Here is a 25353-nt window from a genome sequence, read left to right as displayed (position 1 = left end):
AATACTATTTAAAAATAATGCAAATTGGAAAGTCTGAAATAAATGTAAACAATGCTAGTCTTTAAAAAATGAAGGGAGAATTTTTCATGAAACTATAATATATTTCTAAAGATTAATAATGCACAAGAAAAGATAATTCAAAGTAATTTCAATAGCATTTTTTTTTCTTTTGACTAAAATTTCCTCCTTATAAAGCAATTTTAATAGTAAAAAAACTTTTTCAATTCATTAAAATAGTAATAATTTTTTGAAGTTTCACCATACCATAGCATATGCTAAAAAGTTAATCATATTTATAAATTTAATTACAATAAATGAGTCACTTGATAGTTTTGTGAGGAAAAAACAAAACTAAGTAGAAAATTTAAAATTAAGAAAATTTCTAGAAAGATTACACCGAAATGCAATCATCAATTTTGCATTCCTCGTACAATTTTATCAAACCCAGAAAAAAAGCGCTTTCAAAACTAAAGATGTTGACTTCATAGTAAACGCAGATAATTTGCTTCTCACTCCTCTTTTAGCCTACAACTAAACATTAAGAGAAATATACTTTTCCATAGATAAGATGACTATAATATGAGAAACCTTATTTAAAGAAAAGAAAAAAAAAGGAATTAATCATACATTTAGTATAAAAGATAAAGATTTAATATAAGGGATGAAACAGACCATGGATAAGAAAGATTTAGTTAAGCTTTAAAAGAAATCAGAAAATAAAAAGAATTCATTATATATTTGATATAAAGTCAGTTTCTGATATTATATGCCACAAACTGCAAAATATTTTTAAATTTATAGCTGATATTTTTACAACTATGTATAAAAACAAATAAGTCTTTACATTATTAAAACTAATAAGTTACAATAACATATCCTAAAGGATATATCTTTCTGAATACAAAATTTTCATAATTCTTTGGTATTGTAACAAGTAATATAATGATATATCATCTCATAATAAACATAACAAACTTATATCAACATCTTAAAAACATTTCTCGGACTATACAATGGTATCATTGTGTAAGACTTCCATTTCAAACAACAGACAATATTCAACTTAATGGCAATAAAATCTAATATTAGACATAAACGAACACGATATAAACATACAGAATTAAAAACAGTATTGTACTTCAGTAAAATAAAAAAACGACACTCAACATCAACAATTTGAGCAGGATAAAAAATATTTGCATATAAATCAAATAATTCATAGTGTTTAAACATATATATTTAGAATGTTGGCACACAGATCTATGTACAAAATGACTATCAAATGCCGACAGAAAAAAAAACAATAGATGGCAGGATGATGGGTGATAAATCTATATACTCTAAACACACATAATATCACATGCAATATTTATAGCTTTTAAAGCTTTGAGCTCATTTTTCGACAACAGTCCCCAATTCCATGACAGACACATACATGTACATCAAAATTCATAATAGCTTGCTTTGATTCAAAGCAATTTAAATTCATCAAATTTGTTTTTTTCTGAGCTAAATTTTCAACCATCAGTAAATTTTAAAAAAACATTTGAAACAGACTGTCACTGACGGAAAAAGGAAAAGGAAACACTGTTTGGAAGGATGACTGATGAGAGTTAAGATACAAAAACTAAAATTTGCTCTTTTTATAATTCCAAGATTTTAATGACGTTAGATGAATGAGGGGAAAATATCACATTAAAGAGTGAAGTGCATCCAAGAAAAAGTTCTTACTTTACAAAATGGAAAGACAATACAATTTTATTACATCACAGCTGTTATACATTAAATGCATCCTACAAGTTTCTGTGGGGAATTGATAATCTATGAGTGAACTTGTCAAGAAAAGTATTTACTCATTTCAGGATTAGTTGTATCTAGGGTTTACACCAGCAATGGAAATTTAGTGACCCATTAGGACCACTTAGGTATTCAATTAGTGGTCTAAAAAACTTATGGTAGACAAATTTGAGAAAAATATGCTGCTGTTAACTTTGTTCTCAGGCTGCAAAGTGCTGTTGTTGCAAATCGTAGTTGTGAGAAAAATATAGTTTTATGATTTTCCTCAGCCACCAGTGCCATCTGTTTACTAACTTTGAAATTAATTTTGAAACTTAGGGAGAATTAATTCTTTAGTTTTCTAAACAGAATTCATCAAACCACATATTTTTATATCCCTGTATTTATTTAATTGATTTTTCAAATTACCCGTTATTTTTGGAAGTCCCTATTAACTTTCATAAGCTTAACATATTCATTTTAAAAATTCAACTTTAACATTATCTAATATTGCAAATAACACCAGGAGTTTAATTTTCTAAAAACGCATGCTTTTTAAATATGCAAAACTGAGTTCTTGATTTTGAAAATGTATGCTATCAGAGTATACTTACGCTAGATGCATTGAAATAAGTTATATGCAATGACTTAGAAAAATAATGGAATTTAGCACTAAGTGTTAAAATGAGCTCAAAATCACACATAACCAATTTCCAAACAATATAAAATTCAATCAAAATATAAAAACAAACCCCTGAGACATGATAGATGCACAAGAAATATTTTTAATCACTGTCTACTTTCCTTTTTTGTTACAGCTTGAATGGCTTCTTCCGGTACTCTAGATGGATCAGACAGTATACTTGTAGTTGTGCTCAGGAGACGAAGTGCATTTAATACTTCTAATTAAGAAAAAAAGTTTAATTATCAAACTTTATATATAAATCCAAAAAAAAAAAATTTGAAAATTGCTCTCAATAAAATGTAATTGAATACATAAATAAATTCTAATAAACTAATTGCTGATTAAAAAAAGGAAAAATAAAACTGTAACTAATCTATGCATTTTTTACCATACCATGAATATATTTTATCAACTAATATTATAAATATTTAAATGAATTTGTATCATCACATAGTTTTATACCATACTGATTAGATTTCTCATTTTTCTTCACTTATATAAATTACAAAATTCCTAGACTTATTTCCATTAATTTTTGTACAAACAACTTAGTATACATTTCACAAATTTGCTTATAAATAGGGGGTTCTATATTGCAAATTTAAATCAATAATTCATAATGCAAATGAATTATCAATGCAAAATAGACTCCTTCATAGCCTTACAGTGCCTAAAAATTAAATTACACAATTTACATTTCTTACAATTTTTCTTTCGCATTTATGTCATATACATAAAGTTAATGCAAACAAATTTCATGCATAGGTTCTGTACTTTAAATATCATATATATTTTCCGGTCAATAAGATTCAATATTAATAATTAATATACCTTATAGTAAATGAAATTTTTTGCCTTCAACCCCCTTTTAAATTTTCATAAACTCGATCAAACAGATACTTGCAGAGATCAATGAACCTCAGCAGTCTAATCATCTAAAGTAATATTAAATATCAAATCATCCAAAATTTAAGTATATAAACCTGCTTCCTTAGACCTGAAATTCTAAATATTTTCAGAAGGAAAAAATACCTTTTAGACAGGAAGATTTATTTTAGCTGGTCAAAATAAAAAATTTATTATGACTCAGTTACTGAAGATAATTATTAAAAGAAAACTCTACTAAATTATTTTAATCTTCCTAATACAGCATCTGCTTCACCTTAGATTAAAGAAAAAATAATTTTGCAAATATGTCATCCTTTTGATTTCATCTTTTTGAGTAAGAATATAAGCAAATTGTGAACTTAACTTTTTTTTCTTTTTTTTTACGATTCGAACATAAACAGAAACAAATATTTTAAGTCATAATAATTAGCACCAAATGGCTAAATGGCGAACACTTACAGGATTTAGGGGAAATTTTGTCACAAAATGCACTATTTAAGGAAAATGTTATCATATTCTTTTCTTTCAATAAGAAAACAAAGAATTTGGGTAAAATTTATTGTTTTTTTCGGTTGATACCATATTTTTCTTTATAGTTTCAAAGCAAACATTGATTGAAGACAAATTTCCTCTTAACATCTTCAGTGCTTGAGTGTTTCTTCATAAATGAGTGAATTTTCACACCAAGCTTTTAAAATGCAAATAAAATAAGGAATGTNGTCTCGGTGCTGCCATCTAGTGTGGCAGAAACTAGACGTCCAAATTAACATGACCAACAGTATCTCAACCATTGTGGTGGTCCTTAAAGAGTGGATACCACCTCTGGAGAACGCACTAGGTCTGCTCATCGGCAAGACCGATTGTGCAGCTCATTGGAAATAAAAATATATATATTTATATATATTTGGTTGTGTGTCCTTTCTTGTCTGCATCTTAAAAGTCTAAGTCATCATCATCTCAATACAAAAGGCATACTTATTTTATTTAAAATTGAAATTTTGAACTTTTCAATGCTTCTTTAATTTAATTTTAATTTGCACATCCTATGCATCTAAGACAACACAGTAAATTTCTAAACTAAGATAAAACAAAAAATTTTGAATTATGTTCCTTTTGACTTTAAAAATAAAATAACTTTAAATTAAACAACAAAAAAAACTTACTAGGTCTCAGGGAAACCAAAGAACAATGCTGATCCATCCATAATCCAATAGATTTACACATTTCTTCCACACTAGCAGTTGATACACTGCTATTAAATGAATCTACTAAATTACCAACAATTAAACTGAACTAAAATGAAAGTTAAGAATAAATTTTTTAGTATATAAATAAAAAAAGACAATTATTAGATAACAAATAACCTAATTTTCTAAGCAAGTACTGAAAACCTACTATATTATTAATACTATATTATTAATAAATTTTTATATAAAATAGTTTTCGTTTTTTCTTCACATTGCATATTTTCAAAATAATTAGCAACCTTTATACGGTAAGTATTAATTTCCAGCTGATAATGAACATTATTTACAGTCTGAGCAGCTTTGAGCAGAAATGTGTGAATGCCCCCCGGGGCAAACTCCTAGATTATATGCCCCTTAAAAAAGGAATATAATCAGGAGAAAAAAAATTTTAATTTTTTTTAAAAATTACATTGGAAGTAATATAAGTGCTAACCAAAATGTAAATCTATATTTTGAATCAATATTATATTTAGATGTAAAAAGAAATTATTTGATGGTTAAAAAATAATAATAATTTACACAAAATATTTTTATACAACATTTATTTTTAAAAAATTTTAAGAACTTCTAAAAAATTTGTTTGCAAACTATATTTTATTCTCCATAGAATATTTTGCTCAAGCCAAATAATTATCTATGAAAAAATTTAATTTCAAAAAAATAAATAGCAATAGATTTTCAATTTAAAATTTTAGTGTGCTTAGCTGTCGTTTGGATGCCAATTTTTGCTGGATGACTGGAGCTGTTGCTCCTTTTGCTGCTTCCCCTCTGCATGCATCTGTTGTACATCCCTGCTTTATAAAAATACTAAAATTGCTCTAAAAATTCCATTTTTATTTGTAGCCAATAATTTTTAATATAAAATTACATTTTTAAAAAAAAAATTTAAAAATTAAAAATGAATTTTATATACATTTGGTTTTTATCTTGCAACATGCATGTACCAGTTTTTATTTATAACTATTAATTTTTAACATATAATTACTTTTTTTTAAACAAAAAATTTTAAAAATTAAATATGAATTTTATATGCATGTTCCAGTAGAAGCATGGCAATTCTGTCAGGGATGTGTGAAATTTGTTTCAGTAATAAATGTCATCGATCCATCAACCTAAAAATGAAATTACACACTTTATGGCACTTTTAATTTAAAGTAATGCTTTCAGATAAATGTGAAATGGAAGTAGAGCTTCCGTCCTCCATTGTTTCGATTTTTATGGTAAAAATTAAATGCTGCTTCTCATTCTAGAATTCATTTGAATGACTACTTCTTGATATTGTTATGTATCAGAATAAATATGCAGTTTTTAAAAAAATATTTGAAAAAAATAAAAATAAACTTGTATCTAAGTATAAGCATTGTTTTTCTAAAATATACAAAAATCAGGAAAATAAAAGTTAAACTACAATTGAACCCCATTATAGTGTACTCTGTGCAGACCCAGCAATAAATCCACTATAAACAGAATATTTGAAGAAAAAAAAATTTTTGAAATAGTGATTATGATAGTATACAATTTTTTTTTTTATAAATTATTAGCTGGACCACTAGATAATTAATCAAATGTTAAAAAGAAAAATAATTGACTTCTTCATTCCTTAGAAGAAATTCAATTCAATTTTAAAGCATCATTTATTAAACCGAAGAAATTAAATTAAAGCTAAAGAAATGAAATTAAAGTCCACTATAAACTAACTACCAGTTTTTCAACTGTCCACAATAAGCGTATAAAATAACATTAGTTAAATGTAAAGTTCAGAAAAAACCACTGTGGCCCTTGCTAGATCTCGGGGGGTTTAAAATTAGGGAAAAAGCTTAGTGCCAAATATTTTATTAGTACACAAATAGCACACGGACAAACAAACATAAATTTAATTAATTAAGAAAAGAGAAATAAAAGGAAGGTCCATTCAGTTCGATGTCTGAGCATCCACTGCCTTGTACATGGTGGCGCTGTTGTAGCTTAGTTATGCGGTTGCTACACCACTACAATCAAATGTTCACTATAGCCCAGTTCATTAAAGCAGGGTTTGACTACAGTAGGGCAAGAAAAGTGCTTGCGGAAATTTCCTATTAAATTAATTTAGAGTTAACAACTGTAAAACATATCAAAAAGTGACACTTTGATTTAATAATTGAATTCTCAAAAGGATACAATATAAAATTTAGGATTTTGAAGAGTTTGCTGACGAACATATTCATCAAACATTTCCTTCATTCTGTTTGTTCTCTGACAAGGAACTGGAGCACCAGAAGCAGGTAATTGACTTTGATATAAACTGTAAAAACCAAAATTTGCTTTAATATAAAATAAACTTAACTTAATAAATTTAATAGAATAAATGAAAAATGGAATTAAATAAAATAAGAAAAGAAAAAATTAAATAAAATAAAACTTTAGCATCAATAACTAAAAACTCTATTTAACATTATGCAATATCTACTATAAGTATAGCAAGATAGTACAATATTTTGTTTAAAGTAGCTATTTTAGTAATAAAAGTTATCTACTTGAATAAAATTTTAAAGTTTAAAAAATATTGCATAATACAAATTTTAAAGCTTTTAAGTGACTCCAATAAAATTTTTAAAAATTACAAATGCGATGTGCATTCATTCATGTGACGCAATCTAAATAGAACTTTCCCAGCTAGCAGCAAGCAATAAAATTGCTTAAGTGTGGGAAAGTTGCTGGCAGCAATAACCTACCTGGTGAACTTTTCAAGTAAAGTTAAAAAACTGCAATCAAAGCTTTAATATAATTTTGCTACATACATTTAACTGACCTGTTAAATAAAATCATGAAGAGGGAAGAGTGGCCTAATGACTGGAGTGACGGTCAGCTGATAAAACTACCAAAATAAGGTGACTTGACAACATGTGTCAACTAGAGAGAAATCACTTAGCTAAATGTATGTAGCAAAATTTTCATTAGAATAGGGCTGAAAAGAATGAAAAATGCAATTGACAGAAATCTGCGACTAGAGCAAGCAGGTTTCAGAGCTAATAGATCATGTGTCACATTGCAACATTAAGGATTATAGTCAAAGAATGTATTGAATGGCAATCAACAATATATTCAAATTTCATAGATTTTGAAAAGGCTTTCAACAGAGAAACAAGCAACATGGAATGTTTTGCAAACATAATCAGAAATATATATAAAAACTACAATATACGACTATCCGTGCCGGCCAACAATCAGATTCCTTCAAGGTTGACTCCAGTGTTAGATAGGATTGTTTACTTTCTCAATCAATCTTTTTAATTGCTATTGACTGGATAATAAAGAAAGTATCAGAGAATAAAAGGGGTTTAGGATGGAACTTATTCTTGTTAAATATCTTTCTGATCTTGATTTTGCAGACTTACTTTTACTGACCAACACCTCTCGAGACATGCAAACAAACATTTTAAACGTAGAAGCAAAGAAATTGGGGCTTATTATCAAGCAAAATTAAACTAAAATTTTGAAAATTAATCCTAAAAAATTAAATGACATATTCTTAGAAGTATAATTAACAACAAAGGAGGAACTGATGAAGATATACTAAATAGAATAAACAAAGCCCGAGGCAGTTACGCTATTCTCAATAAATTCTGGTAAAACAAAAACAACAAATTCAATAAAAATTAGAATTTTCAATACTAATGTTAAATCTGTCCTACTATATGGATCTGAGACATGGTACTGCAATAAAAATAACATGAAAAATTTATTAAAAACTGTTTAACAAGAATCTGGTGTATCAAGTGGTTCCATAAAATTTGCAATGCAGAAATCCTTAATAAAAAAATTTTAACAAATTATTAAAAAAAAAAAACTGATTGCTCTGGAAATTAAAAAACTTAAATGGTAATAGATTGGTAATGCTCTATGTAAACCTAAATAATTTAAAGTTTTTGATTGAAACCCTCTAGGCAATAGAAAAAAAGGAATATCTAAAAATAATTGGAAAAGGACGATTGTAAACGCATTGAAAACAATAAAAAGACATGGAGAGAGGCAAACATCTGGCCACAAATAGAGTGAGACGGAAAGCTATGATAGAAGCCCTATGCTCCAATTTGGAGTGAAAAGGAATATGTATGTAAATAGTACTTATCAGAAGATCTAACTATGGAAAAACTTCAAATAACCTTTTTTACAGGGTAAAATCGTAACCTCAAAAAGCTGCTATAATATTATATTAACATTAACACATTTTGAATTACATTTGTCACCTTTTTATAAACAATTGGAAAGTCCTAATGCTTATATACAATCTACAAAAGAAAAGTTAAAAACCATTTTTAATCATTTGAATTAAAATCCAAATTTAATTGATTTCAGTTAACTTTGACCTTCTTTTTTATTTGAAAAAACTAAAAAACTTTTAAGCTGTAGGACAATTTTAGCTAAAATGCACCAAAATGTTTGAAGAAAGTTTTTCAGAATCTTAAATCCAAACAAATTCTGCATTATTGAAAATTGTTCCAATTTTGATAACCACAATAACAACTTAACAAAAATCAATAAATATGATAAAACACATTAAGAAAATGAATTTTCATACTTAATAGCTTGATTCAACTCTTCAATTCTTTTTTTCAATTGTTCAACTTCTTCAATTTGTTGCTGTCTTTCCACTTTTAATGTGCGAATATATTCAGCCCCTTAAATAATATTGTCAAAAAATTACTTCAAAACTTGATTCTAAGTTAGAAATATTAGAGACCACATATACTTCAAAAGTCCTATAACCTGAGTATTTCTAAAGTATACAAGCAAACAGATTTGGGAGACTTATCAATACTTTACAAAATACTTCATATAAAAAAAAATTCATTACAAAAATACCATGACACACACTAAACCCAGATATATCAATTAGAGTCAGACTGCCCAGTAAACAAACCTATGGAGATGTTTAGGAGAATATTATTATTATTTTGAAAACATTAGGAAAATAAAAACAGCTGGACTCAAATGCTAAAAAATAAACTTATGAATTAAGTTAAAAATTTCACAGAACCTACAGAATATTGCAGCAAAGTTTAGAATCACAAACATTTCATGCTGCCTAATTATTTATTCAATATTGGATGAAAAGCAACAAATATTGGATGAATTCAACAAATATTGGATGAAAATTAAAAGAGGCATACTAAAATTTTTCTATTTATAGAATTATACGCTATACTATTAATAGAATTAATATTTATAGAAAGATTAAGCTATGCATCAAAACTACATCAGATATGTGATTGCTGGAACAAGAAATTATCTAAAATTTATTTTCGTATTGTATATTTCTTGGTAATTATTCATACATTTTTTTCTCATCAAAATATAAAAGAATATAACTATATTGAAAAAAAAGTACTTATTCCTCCTTTTTCGCACTTCCTTCATCACATCAACAAAAAAAAAAAACAACAACAAAATTTTAAAAAACGTGAAATTTAAAGCTATAACTGAAAGAAGATTGATGTGAAAACCATGCGTATTCACAACGAAATCACATGAATCGGACTCGTCAAAAAGGTGCTAATTAATTGCTCATTTTGATATTCATGTGTTGTAATAAATAATATTGTACTAAAAATATTGAGATAAGAAATCTGTGAAAATCATAAGTGGTAACCACCAAAAACTTGGAGATTTATTGTGTTAAATAGTGATTTTTTAGGAGCACAATGTAAATTTCCCGTATCAATAATTTCGAGATTGATCGACAATATCAAGATTTGAAAAAATGCAAAAATAAACAGCAAAAATTGCAACAAAAAAAAAAAGATCGAAAGTGCTATGTAGACATAGCGCAAATCAAGCATGTCAAAAAGTAATTACTCAAATGTGTGAATCCAATTTCTTATTTCTTAATATCACATGAAAATATGGGTGGATACCAACAGCCACAACTGTAAAAAAGTCGATCAAAATAAAGTGGTATCATCGCATCAAAACGTGTCTAATAATTGCAGGAATTGAATTTTGTAAGTCGTAATAATAATGTATAAAAAATATAGAGAGTTTAAAAAAGTAAAACACTGAGAAAATTTGTAGCAACAATAGCTGATAAAATTATCGAAAAACCACAAGGATTTATGGTGGTATCAACCCAAATCGAGATAATCAAAAAGTGTTACTCAAACTTTAAATTCAATTTTTTCAAAATAATATTAGAATTTTAAAAAACATGAGAAAATCAATTGCATTAAATGCAAAAGAAAAAAATGATCAAAACACGAATTTAAGATGGTATCAAGAGCGTTGAAAAGTAATTACTGATATTTGCATTTTAAAATTTCCATGTCGTAATATCACATTAAAACTTAATTCAAATATATCACATTGTTTAAATGATTCTTCTGTTACAAATAGAAATTTTCAAAAAAGTTGCTACTCATTAAACTACATTTTTAAAAAGAAATAAAAACTAGAGAGAAACACTGTTCATTTTGCGAACGATATTTGAAATGTTTTCATTTCGGAATTAATTTTTAGATTGTCAATTTAATACTTTTGTGTTTGCCTCAGTAGTTCCTGTCTCAGTCTAGCCAAAGTTATTAGAGAATTTATTTTTTTTAGTCTTGTGTTCTCGAAGTTGCTTTTTTCTATAGCAATTCTGTGTAAAAACCAAAAGTCTTAGAATTTATTAGGAAGAATAATTGTCTCATAAACAAGATTTTGTGTAACGCATTTTAAATTTTAGATTAGCAGAACTCCGAGAAAATTTTGCCTGAATATAAAATATTGAGTAGCAGGAATCCGCTGAACAGTATTGAGATTATGAGAATTCCGCCAATTAGAGGAAAAATCACGTGCCTGCTATATTAATCTGAACAATAGATAAATTTTAAGAATAATTTTTATAGATAATAAATATTTAGTGAATTTTATCTTAACTATAAATAATTTAATTTATCTGATAAACTTTGTTAATGTAATTCTAGGTTGCCAACATTTAATAAGAACAGAGCAACAGTTTTTTCCATTTGTGGAATACTTTTGTTTTATAGTAGTTCCTTAGAAAATTGAATATTTAAACATACAACAGCACACAACAATGCTGATAATATCAATATCTTGTATCCCCAACAAATTGTGAATTACAAAAATACAATGAAGATTAATTTGAGTTCATCATTTCATGAAGAAAGGATACATTCACATAATTGAGAGAAACATAAAAGGATGTGAGGAGCAAATTAAACACTTTTTGAATCTATCCTAACAACATTGCAAATACACTCTTTTTAAAGAAGATATATCATAAATTTTTACCAGCAATTTTTATTATTTCATAATAGACAACCAAAAAAGCACTTTATTCTCTAAATATAAACCATTTCTTACATAAATGGCAATAATTTACCTGCAAAATATATTAATAAATTACTGCAAAAAAAATTAATAATGCAAAATTATGAATTGTGATAGAATTGGTGGGTCCCTTTGATATTACCAAATGGTGGATCAATGCACCCAGTAGTGTACATAGACTTAGGTGCACCCCTCTACAAGATTTAAAAGTGTGCCTTTTCTTAGACTTACCATAAAAATTTAAAATTATAATACAAAACAAAAACACTGTGGTGAAAAAATATTCAGATTTTTATAATCATTAATTTCATTTCAACATTAATTTTTTTTACAAAGCTTTTCCAAGGAAAATAAAAGAGCTACAGTTTAAGTGTTATTTATGCCCCTGAATGTGCCGTCCTTTCCTGAGAACTCTCTGCAAGATTAATGTTTCATTTTAAACATATGAATGTTATGTTCTTTTATATAAGTTGCTTTACTGTAATCTTAAATTTTAAAAAGATTAATAAAATCTTTCATAGCTTACATACAAATGAAATTTAAACTATAGCAGAAAGGCTCAGGACTAGTTACAAGTACTAATATTATCACCTCATTTAAATAAACTATAGAGAAATTATAACATGTTATATAATATTACCTCTTTGTAACATAGCTGCTTTGCTAACTTTAGAGTTTGGAGTTTGGCCAAGGGCTGGAAGAAGATTGTGCAGAGATTCAAAGCCATTCTGTTTAATAAAAATATAATCAAAATTAGATAATAGTTTAAATCATCATTTTCTTAGATATTTTCATGAAATACAATATGCATTAAAATGCAATATTAATTAAAACATAATTTTTCTTCGCTAGGAAAGAATGATATATTGAAACAAATCTTTAATATCTATTTCACTAAACCTAATAAGACAGAATCTTTCTAAAAAACACAGCTAATATTTACAAAGAATACCATTCAAACACAATATTAACTACTAACAATGAATTTCATTATTAAACTCTTATTTCATAAATAGAACATTTTTTAAAAAATTCTAATTTATATAAATTTTTAATATTGTCATTTAATTGTCTGAAAATTTTAATGTCTCACTCTAAAAATTTTATTCTCTATCTCTCTCCCCCAAAACTGCTTCTGATCTCCTCACAGCTTACAGTGATAAGCGCCTATAAAATTTGTTTCTAAATTTCAAAGGAGCTCATTAGCAAGTTTAAGAAGATTTACTAGTCAACAAAAAACATGAGCTTCAGAAGAAAAAAAATCAGGAAATTGTTCTTTAAATGTTGAAAAACTTTTCATAATTCAGTAGTTTTAACAAAAATCCAAAGGCATCACAGAAAATGTCTATTTTGGGTAAGTGAATCAATTACAAACTAAAAGTAAAATTTGGTTAAAATTATGTTTAAAACTAATTTGATATTGATAGTAGCAAATTGCTTAATTTAACTTACCTTGATATTGCAACGCCTCTTTTGCTCTGCATTTATATGGCATACTCGGCGATGTTCTTTATATTGATTTTTCTCCTCAGGAGATTTTACTCTAACAGATTTCGTTGAAGACTAAGACATAAAAAAAAATCACTTTAAATTTATTTATAACATAATTAAGAATTAAAAAATATCATTCTTCATAGTTAGCTGTTTGCTTTAAATTAAAAAAAGCCATAGCACTCTTTTACAATCCAATTAGTTTTTTGATTAAAAAATAATGTCGTAATACTTTACATAAATATTTTAATACAGATACATCTTAGCATTTCAAGAAAAATTAATGCACTACAAAACCATAGATTTTAAACATTTAAGGCATTGCAGAGATTTTACTTAATCAGAAAGGAAAAGTAACAGTACTAGCACTCTCACCACCCACAAATATTCCTATTCTTTAAAATTTATAACAGCATTTTAGTATTGAAAAATATTTTTAAAATCTAAACAGAAAAATAATATTAAAAAAAAAAAAAAGAGTAACATTTCTAGAATATAATTCAATTAATGGAGAAGAATATCTAAGAATGACGTAGTTCAAGGATTCGATTTGATGTAGTGATAATTATAAGTATATAAAAAGAGTTAAACAACATACTAGCATGAATAATAGCTACATTTAGCATATACAATCTACAAAACAAATTAACTCTCTTTTACATTACAGACATATATTACTGAAGTACTATACATATATATATGTAATATAAAAGTGCTGAATAGCATTTGCAAAGAGCTCCATTGCAAAAAAAAATTTATAAAATAGTAGTAGTAAATGAAGATTAGCATTTCACAGTTCTATAAAAAGGCATTGAAAACTATATAGGAAATATGTAACTAAAATGCAGTGAAACCATACATTAAACTTGCATTAATAGCTAGTTAAAAACTTACATTAGTATCATACATAGTAGATATAGCTGGTGATGAGCTGCATGTTGAAGACCCTACATATAATAAATTAAAAATGATAATCTAAAACTAAATTATCAACTATTTCATTAATTTATGACAAAAACATTTACCTGGACTATCAGGAGTAGAAAGAACACAGGTAGGTGGTGAATCTTGTTTACAAAGAATTTGATTAGTACCTCCAACTAGAATATTTCTTTGTAGATCAGTTACATTGGAAGACTGTGGAAAAAAACTACAATTAGATCACTGAAACATGAAATAACAAATTTAAAAAAAAATACAGATGAGTTTACTATTAAGTTTTAAGTATCCTATTCAAAAATAAAAAAAAGAAAAGAAAAACCTTAATTGTAAAAATTGGCTTTAAAAACACTTGGCGAACAGTAAATGCATGACATGCTTCCAATTGAGAGTTTTTTATTCAATATATTAACACTCCTATCAATAATGGAAACAGAATGGCAATTTATCAAGTATAAATTAGCTATTCATAAACATAATTTATTTTAATTCATCAAATTATTTATTTATTTTATACCAACCAAGACTATTATATGAAATACTTTTTTTTTTAAAATTACCAATTGCAACAAAGTATTTGCTGTTTGCATGAAAATAGTAACTACAAATAATCGAAAAATAGAAATAATAAAATCTTAAAAATATTATAGCTGCTAAAATATGGAAGATTTTTTGCATGAGAATTTTAAGACAAAAAACTAATATGTGCCTATACTTATAACAAAATAAAAAGTTTGTATTAATTATAAGAATTATAATAATAATATTCCAAATAAGAACTTACTTCAAAGCTAATACACAAATTTAGAACAACAATTTGAAATTTTGTTAATAAAAAAATTTAATATCCTCATCACATATCTATTGAATATTAAAATTTTTGTGGAAAATTTTTACCAGTAGATTGAAATAACAATCACATTTATTTAAAGGGGCAGAAACTTTAATTTTGCCAACACTTTATCCAGAATTTATATGTTATAACTATTTCAGATAACTCAATAGTCTAAATCATTTTGAATCGTGTTTATGAAAAGAAAAATCAAAATCTTAAAACATATTTTATAAATCTGCCTTCATTGAAAAAAATTCATCGTCAACAAGTGCAAAAGTAAAACAAGTTGAAAAATAATGAACATACACTTATTGTAGACATTGGAAGAGGGGAGAAAACCAATGTTTGAGGAGCAGTGGTAGTCAGAATGGGTCTAATAATTGTAACAGAAGAAGTAGCATTTGTAGTGGGCGCACTAGCGACTTTGAGCAAAGTTTGTCCAAGATCTTGTTGAGTACAACCTAGAAGGGAGAAAATATGAAAAACAGTTTTTAAGAAAAATAATTGCTTGACTAAAAATAAAAATAAAATTACAAATTTCATTATAACTTTTATTCCAAACTCTGGTAGCAGAAACCCTCCAGCATGGCAGCAGGTGCTGCAGATTATTACAGCATTGGAAGATTATTTTTCTCCTAAATTTTACTTTTATTTTTAAAAAGCAAACAAACAGATGGGGGAAAATTGCTGAGACTACTTTTTGAAATATCTCTCAACTTGTTTCTAATAAAAGTTATAAGGCTGAACTGAGAAAATACCACAAGAACTAAAATAAAAGATTTTTTTTCCGTTACTCGATAACAGACTTAACTGTTTATGGATTTATTATTGTTACATAAAAGCAGACTTAAATTTATGCAATATAAAGTTTTTATCAGGGTTCGCCAAGTGGGCCCACTTTGAAAAAACCCGCCCGGGTTTTATTGGGTGGGCCCACCTTGAAAAAACCCACTTGGAACGATAAGTAGGTTTTTTCAAAAAAAAAAATTTTTTTTCACTAAAACTTATTGTTTCGCATTTACTTTTATATAATTTATTGTGAGCATAAATTTGTCAAATAGAGTTGCATGATTTATATGGTTAAATTTTTAATATTAGTAAAGTAAAAAAAACTCGAATCTTCATATAATTTTATAGTAGGTACCATACAACCAACTACAAGTGAAATCAGGTCTCAAAAAAGGAAAAGAGAAGATAAAATTCTGGACAATTTTTTTAGCAAATCAACACCAGCTCAAAAACAAAAGTTTGATGAACAAATTGCCAGGTTCATTTACGCTACAAATGCAGCATTTCACACTGTGGAACATCCAGAGTTCATTAAAATGGTTCAGAATTTTCGGCCAGAATATTTTCCTCCATCAAGAAAAGAAATTGCTTGTGGCTTATTAGAGAAGACATACATAAAAGAAAAAGAAAAATGTGCAGAAATATTAAAAGGTGAAATTGTCACATTAGGATTAGATGGATGGTCAAACATTCACAATGAACCGGTGATTTGTGTTACTTTAACAACAAAAGATGGAAACACATATTTAGCCGATACTATTGACACCTCTGGCATTGCTCATACAGGTGAAAATCTTTATGACATTGCTGTTAAATTGATTAAAAAGTGCCAGTCAGAATTTAAGTGTTCAGTATGTTCATTAGTGACGGATAATACAGGCAATGTTGAAAAAATGAGAAAAATGATTGATGAGTGTGAAGTTGAGGATGAAGAATTCAGAGTTATTACTTACGGATGTGCTGCTCATATTTTGAACTTACTGGCTGGGGATATAAGTTATCCAAACGTGAAAGAACAAATTTTGCATGTCATTAAGTNTGCATCAAGCACATGGATGGGCAAATGAAAAAAAACTGCTTGATGACCAAATGATACTAGGTGGAATTCATATTGTGAGCACGTAAAAACTTTTGCCAATAATTACCATAAATATGAAGAGATTGTTCTTGAACATCAAAATGAATCTAATAATAATATGTCAAAAATATTAAATAATGTTGGGCTTTACCAATAAACTATCAATTGGGAAAAACAGATATCATTTGTTTCTGAAGCTTTAAAAAAGCTTCAATCAAAAAAACATTTAACTTTCAAAAGCTGTTGAAATATGAATTAACTTATGAATTAACTAACGTCGTGTGATGAATTAGAACCCCATAAACATTTTGTAAAAAGATTCAATCAGGCTGTACATCCACATCATTTATTAGCATATGCATCCTGGATCCCGAAACAAAGGGACAATTTTTAAATGATGAACAAGACCAATTAGCAGAATTATAAAAACATGGAAGACCATTAAATATTTATTCCAGTTTAATTTTATTACAGGTAAAAGTCAGATGAAATTTTAGTGTTTATTTATACAACACTATTTAATAAATAAAAATATTTTCACAGTAAAATTTATGAGCACTAAATGAAAAAACCCAATTTTCCCCGGGTTTTTTCAATAAAACCCAGGCGGGTATGGTTTTTTCAAAAAGCCCCGGGTTTTTTCAAACCCTGGTTTTTATACATATATTTTAAGGACCTTATACATGCATGCAAATTCTGCTACGTGTATGATAGATTAAGCTGTATTTTTACAATATTAATCTCCATCTGACTTCATTTAGGTAGCAGACAAATTTAAATTTATGGAAATAGTTCCACAGATTCACATCATAAATTCTTTGAATGGGCTTCTGATGCACATATCGTGCTTATTTTAACATTAGCAAGATGGTCCCCTTTCAAAAAAAAACATTTCCACATTTCAAACTTAAATAGTAATTTTCCCTATTTATTAATTGTATCTATAGGAAATTAATTATGTAACCAACTCATACTTTATTAACTTGATTGTTTTACTTTATTATCACAGAATTCTATTATTCTCAAATTGAATAAATTTGCTTGACTTTAATAAATTAGACTTAAAAGTTGTAAGCAAACTAACATTTACCAACTTTGAAGATTGTAATGCTGATACTGATATTAATGGGTGGGTTATTAATCAAATTTCTTGTTTTTGTAATCTTGCATAAATTGAACAAACTAAAAGTACTCAACTGAAAGAAAAAAGATATGTTCAAAATAATGATGTTAAAAAAATTATTTTCCATCCTACTTGGCTGAAATTCTGATAAGTTTGAGTTTTCTTCAGTTAAAGTCTTCCAACACAGCTCTTCAGCAAAAGATCTGAGAATCACCTCAAATTGTGAAAAATTCTAATGTTTTAATGAATATTCTTTCAAGTATCCTTTACTTTCTTAATTTTAAACTTCTATTTTAATTTCTAAATCTTGCACACCGAGAACTCTTCTCTACTGCACACACACCAGTTTTCTTTCTTTTACTTGATTACCTTATTCAGGTTTGATTCCTTTACCCCATGGTTCAAACTGTTTTTTTTTTCTTTGTTTAACTTGTTTGTTGCAAATTGTAAACAATTAGCAATAACATTATTAAAATAGAAAATTTTATAAGACACCCAAAAAAAAATTTAAGAATCTTATTTACGATTACATTATTTGATTATAAAATTATGAAAATTAAATTATTTTCAATAAAAAACAGAAATTCAATAAGCCTTTACATTTAATTATTTTTATTTATTCCAATTAATCAGAAAAAAGATTAAAACAAAGTTTATTAATCAATCCTAAAAATTAATATGCTAAAAATCCAAAAGAAATTTCCATTAACTTACCTGAAGATAAAAGATGAGCAAGAAGATTTTGTTGCAGCACATTAGAATTTGAAATATTTACACCTTGTCCCAATGAGCTCTGAATTATTGGCCTTTTTCCTGAATCAGCAGTAATAACTGTTTGTAAAGGAGAACTAATATCAGTCAATGAAACTGCTTGTGCTGGTTGCTGTAAAAAGGATTTGGGACTTCCAGACTGTGGAGAGGATACACTGCGAGATCTTGCTCGTCTGTTTGACTATAACAAACATTTATAATCAGAAATTAAGAAAAAATTAAAGTATGGGCAATTTTTTTTCTGTTGCATGTTTTTTAATAGAACTTAAGATACTTCCGTAGAGTTTCAAATTTGAAATCTGTTTCTCCAAGCCCCTATGGCAGAATTTTTTCAAACTATCTGCTACTCTTCAAAAAGAAATTTTCAACTGCTTCAAAAAGAAATTTTGAAGCATAACTACTCCGCAGATATTTCATGATAACTATACAAAATCAATTAAGATGAAATCAAATACTCTTTTTTATTAGATCTGCAACTTTGACACTTCAGCTCAATCAGTTAAAGTAAGGTAAATAGAATTTAGAAATTGAAATCTTAGAATCTGGATTTTCTAGGTTAAACTGCATTGCATTTAAATATGAGCAGTAAATATGCAGCAACATTTTAAAAAAATATTATAAAAAAACTCTTACAGGAACCTCAGGAACAGCAAAGCTTGCATTGGTAATTGCAGGTGCAATAGGTCGGCTCCGCCTGGTACCCATATAATCTCCAGAACTTTGTGCATGCTGGGGTACAGTTGAGTAAGAATGTCTCCTATATGCTGAATTTTCCGTAAAAGTTACATCAGCTTGCGTCTGTTTCACAATAGTTGCTACAGAAACAGGCTGTAGAGTCTGATAAGTATTGCTTGCAATAGTAACCTGATTCTGATTCTTAAAATTATTTGCTACAGGAGTCTGGTTCATTTGGTTAACAACTGAATAATAAAATGGAGCTTTTCCATTATTTGTGCCATTGGAATTGGAGTTTGAAACTAAGTTATTAACCACATGACCTTGAGGAATAGTTTCTAAAGGCACTTGCATCGTGGAAGAGGGTTGTGGCAAATGTTGCCGGGATAAATCAGTTTCATCTAAAGATTTCGAAATAAAAGAAGGCTGCTGGAAGAACTGATTCATACGTTGTTCTCTCTTATTAACTATATGATCAGAAGATGGCACTTGCAATGCTTGTAAACTGTCAGGGGGCTGAGGGGATTGCAAAGTTGTAACATCAGTTCCTAAACCACTTTGTAACAATGACTCCATACTAGAGTTTTGAGAGGGTTGATTCGGCACTGTATTGCAGAGAAAATTTTGCATAGAGTCCGATTGAGTTGGCGGTTGAGTAGAAGATATTAAAGGCACATTATTTGATAATATTGCATTGCTTTCATTGCTAGGAGTGATGTTTTCAACCAATCTTTTTGCTGAGAACGAAGATGGTGCTATATAAGACTGGGGAGACTGCTTAATGGCTGATGGCACTGCTGGTTTCTTGAATGTACAACTGCGTTTTGAAGATAAATTTGGCGAAAACTGAGAACTGTAGGAGTTGAAAACATTGTAGCCTTTTTGAAAAAATGGTGATTTACCATAATAATCCTATCAAAGAAAAATAGTTCAAAATGAGATGAATTTATAATTGAACCAAAAATGAATTACAAAACTACTTTTGTAATAAATTTTATAAAATGCTTATAATAAATTTACAGTTTATAAAAAAATTTACAAAGGTTGAATAAACTCATAAGTAAAATTGCATTAATATAAATAAACATAAATAATAGTTCACTTTAGGAAATCTTTCAAATGCCGCATTAAGTTAATTCAGTAGTATTATAACAGCTACAGTATGTAATGTTGCCCTAAAGAGCTTTTTTTTTAATTCAGTAGTTGTAAATAAAAATAATTATTACAAAAATATTTTAAATAAAGTTTAAAATTATTGAGCTTACCTAATTAATATTAAAATAACTATTAACAATAAATATTAAATTATTTGATAGCTGTTTATAGGAGTTTCTTCTTTCTTTCTATCTTTCTTGTATATTAAATTTAACTTAAAATATTATAGGATATTCACAACATGCTTCCAGCAAGAATAACATAAAGGGTTAAATTAGAAAGAATAAAATTTAGAAGAAAAATACTTGGAAATGCAAAAAATATTAAATTCTGCCGTCATATCTTTTCTTAGTTCCAAGCAAGCTGTCTATTCAAGCAAAACTAAGATATTTGTTTTTATACATGAAATAGTTTTCAAAATGACTATAATTGAGATTATTTAAATGTTATCTAATTTATAGTAACTTTTTTAAATTAAGAAGAAACTATAATAATCAATAAGTATAACTTTTTTCTCTTTTCGCTAAAAATTACTGCACTATACAAATTTTAACTTTGAAAAAATAAGTCAATAATGAATGAAAATAATTAGGAGAGCTTTATTTATTTATTTATACAAATATGTCTGCAATATTTTCCAGGTGTGATTGTGAGCCCAAGTCAAAATTCTGGAAAATTTCTTGAGTTAAATAAAAAATTTAAAAAGAGATTAAATTGAAAAATTTGAAAATAAACTGAACAAGGTTTTTTTCCTTTTTCTCAATATTTCTTAGTTTACTTAAAATATATTACCTATACCATTTACACATACCTATGATGGCCTGGAGAAGTAATTAAAATTTACAAGTATGTCTTTTTTTCTTGAGTTTATGATTATAATAAATATTTACTGATAAAAAATTATCTGATAAATAATCATGAATATAAGCATATAAAGTATCTCTCTGACTCTCCCTTACAAACAAATAAAATAAACTGTGTTTTCCACCATTGAAAGTTTGATTTCCGGAAACTTCTGTGATCAATGATTTTTTTAAACGTCTGGACCTTTGATCTCCGGAAAGTTCCGGATCACGGTTAGCGAAAGATGCGGAAATCCAGATTTTTTCCGTAGCACAATCAGTCCTGATTTTCTCAGGCCATGATAAATTTATTTGCCCCATTATTGAACCATGAGGGAAATTTTTTAGGATATAAATAGGCAATATTTTTGTGCTTATGTGTGTTAACGTTGACAAGTATAGTAGCTTTTTTTTTTTTTTTACATTTATTCAATGCAACTATAGAAATCTTCTAAAATAACAAATGAGAACTTTGTATTTTGATAATTCACACCTACAAACAATTACATTACATAATATTGACAATTACATAATATTGTCTATAACAAAACTACTCTGTGGCTGTCTTTTTAATTCCTCCATCTAAAAATCAGATGCAGAAATGAGAAATAACCCTCATTATAAAAAGATTTCATTTTTTTTTTTTTTTTTAATAAACATTAGCCATATTGAACATTGAAACATTGAACTGATACTTGTTACGCTAAATTAAAAAAAAAATTAAGAAATTAAGATAAAACGTACATTGATTGACAGACCTATGTAAATATATATACAGTGAAACCTCCGTTAAGCGGACATTCATGGGACCAAAAAATTTGTCCGTTTATGAGAGTTGTCCGTTTACGAGAAGGGTACCCTAATAACGAAATTTAACACCGTAAATTGTTTTAGAATAGTCTAAAGATGTAGAAATAATTAAATAATATCTACAAGGATACTGTAAATATCTACAAGAATATTTATTTAAACAATAAGAAAGATAAAAAAGAATATATAAAGAAGTTTGATATTAAATACATAATTCTGGATGTAGCTACAGATAAATAAATATAATTTTCCTATTAGCATAGATACTCAAGTTAGACATATGATACTAAATAGGAGCGTACTGTCCTCAGTCATTAGGCTCAGTTTCAATCATTAGGTTCACATCCCCTTACACCTACTTATCATTTGATAGGGAACAGTGTTAATACCTTCTTGGAAAATAAACCTCCCAGGATTCACAGAAAAAAAAGTAATGCATACCTGAAAGGCGACCTAAGGAGATGATTATTCACAATTGAGCAGCTATCAAGTGTCTGAATAAATGTTTCATTTATATAAACACCTCAAAGATTATACTTCTGTTCTCTTTCTCTCTCATTAGGCTCAGTTTCAATTATTAGGTTCACATCCCCTTACACCTACTTATCATTTGATAGGGAACAGGGTTAATACCTTCTTGGAAAATAAACCTCCCATGATTCACAGAAAAAAAAGTAATGCATACCTGAAAGGCGACCTAAGGAGATGATTATTCACAATTGAGCAGCTATCAAGTGTCTGAATAAATGTTTCATTTATATAAACACCTCAAAGATTATACTTCTGTTCTCTTCTTTTTACCCCAGTTGTGTTAAATACAATCTTCAAATTGATAAGAAAATTAAAGAAATTTTCAATGGGGAAGAAGCATTGAGAGAAGTCATTTCAACTTGAGGGGTCTCATAACCTGTGTGGTCCAGATGAAAAGATCAAAACATGCCGATGTCAGAATTATTTCAGGAGTGCAGTACCATTTTCTCTCCTTTCTTTACAAAGATAAAGCAAGGTAACAGGAGAAAGATTGATTTTTCGGTGGTGAAATAGCTTAACAATATTTTTAGTTATGGATAAGGCAAAAAGTTTTATTTACATTAAATGGTGAAAAGTTGCATTTTTTTAGCTGGCAATTTATTTAGAAAAAGTAGTGTCTGGTTTGTAGAGATAAAAAACAATGTTTCAGGACCAAAATGACTGTCCGCGTCCGGTTACGGGAGTGTCCGCATTGTGGAGAATGTACGCAATGGTTTATTCATAGAAGATTCCCGGGGAATTAAAAATATGTCCGTATTGAGAGGCGTCCGTTTTGCAGGAGTGTCCATAACAGGAGGTTTCACTGTATATACATAAAGGAATCGAGAAACCTCAGATTGCACAAATTATAGAAATAAAAATTTATGAAATGTCCAAAGCTTTAAATTTAATCTGTTATATCACAACATACCTGCTGCTCAACTGTAGACGAACCTATGTCTTGTAAACTACCACCATTGAATGTATTCTCTTCTGGTAGAGGAGGAAGTCTTGCATTTAAAAAATCTGTGAAAAGATCTGTAACATAATTGTTAATTGAAATAGTTACAAAATAAAATCTATACCATTAATAACTGCAATATCTAACTCTAATGAAGGATTATATGTTAATTAAAATGATTCTAATAGCTTTTAGATAGTAAAAATACAGGGAATCATTAAATCTAAGAAAAAATTAAAGGTTATCCTCTGAAATCAACTGAATCTCAATTGGTGGTTATGATTTTAATCTGCAGATTCAGTACAATGGTACAAATTGTACAAATGATTGAGCATGAATAAAATAAACAGTAACTGAGTCCAGACTAAACCAAGGTTTAGATACACATTTTAAAGACTAAATTTTATTATCATCAATCCTTATAAATATGATGTTATAAATTAATTTTCAAATATATTTCTGTACAATTTTTTTTTTATTTACCAAAAGTATTTTTAGTAGGGGGAGGTGAAGAGACTAATATATTTTCAGATATCTTAATTTTAGTATGAGATAAATTGCTTAGTTTGAAGTTACAGAAATCACAGCAGTTATTGAATCAAATTAACTTAAACTAACAAGACTCTGCAATATAACACAATATAAAAATTTTCAATAACTAGCTTTTAAATTAAAGCAAAAAAGTTAAACACAAAAATTAAGAGCTGGTTATGCATTGTACTTCACCTATGCTATTTTTTAATAATCACTTATGCTAAATAAAACTGAAGGTAAAATTTTACAAGAAATATAATCCTGATATTGAGAAAGACCTATATAAGTTTTCAAAAATCAGCAATTATTAGGTATCTTCATTTTCCAATCACTTTTATCTTTAATTCCATAAATGACTTTTGAACTATTTGTATCTATAAACTAAACTGAAATCACTGTAGATTCATTGTAATTCAAATAGTTGTTATTTATATTTATAAAAAAATGAAATTCAAAAAAAGATCACAACTTGAAAACAAGATTTTTATACATTATAGATCAACTATTAAAAAGGAAGAGCATCAATAGTAAAAATGGGATTTAAGCATTATAAATGAACAGCATATATATTTCCCTTCAAAATTATTACATCTTTGATATGTTCAGTAAAAATTAGATTTGTTTAAATTTAAAAATAAAACAACCTATGAACTTTATAACCAACATTGACATTCTAATAAAAAAAATAACTTTTTTAAAACATATAGAAATACATTGTAAAATACAACTCTTTATAACATGTAACAGAAAGTTTAAAAGATTTTTTGCTTTCAAATAAAATTGAAAAAAACATTTTCTAATGTTTCTTTTTAATATTGTTTTTATTTAATAGAAAGTATCTAATATAGTTATTCTTTAGTTACAAGATCAAAATCATAAATAAATATTTAAAAACTTTAAGAATTTCTTTTGGTAATGAGCCTTTTATAGAAT

The 25353-nt window shown here is 27.4% G+C and overlaps 1 protein-coding gene across 2 annotated transcripts in view; it reads right to left on the bottom strand.

Annotated features, from left to right (window-relative positions):
* Positions 1-292: 292 nt before the first annotated feature.
* The window catches only part of LOC107440492 (MLX interacting protein mondo), a 39818-nt gene continuing 14757 nt past the window's right edge, over positions 293-25353 (bottom strand). For both annotated transcript variants that reach the window (XM_016053432.4, XM_071177520.1), the window contains exons 7-18: positions 23857-23963; positions 19567-20520; positions 18877-19114; positions 15479-15633; positions 14424-14535; positions 14293-14345; positions 13360-13470; positions 12548-12635; positions 9155-9254; positions 6754-6877; positions 4513-4642; positions 293-2678 (exon numbers count right to left, since the gene is read on the bottom strand). In XM_016053432.4, coding sequence (XP_015908918.1) covers positions 2566-2678; positions 4513-4642; positions 6754-6877; positions 9155-9254; positions 12548-12635; positions 13360-13470; positions 14293-14345; positions 14424-14535; positions 15479-15633; positions 18877-19114; positions 19567-20520; positions 23857-23963 — 2285 coding nt within the window. In that variant the 3' untranslated portion in view covers positions 293-2565. The remainder of the gene's footprint in view (positions 2679-4512; positions 4643-6753; positions 6878-9154; positions 9255-12547; positions 12636-13359; positions 13471-14292; positions 14346-14423; positions 14536-15478; positions 15634-18876; positions 19115-19566; positions 20521-23856; positions 23964-25353) is intronic.

The sequence above is a fragment of the Parasteatoda tepidariorum genome, chromosome 2, assembly GCF_043381705.1.
Source record: "Parasteatoda tepidariorum isolate YZ-2023 chromosome 2, CAS_Ptep_4.0, whole genome shotgun sequence".
Taxonomy (NCBI): Eukaryota; Metazoa; Arthropoda; class Arachnida; order Araneae; family Theridiidae; genus Parasteatoda; species Parasteatoda tepidariorum.
This window is presented reverse-complemented; position numbering and strand designations above follow the sequence as displayed.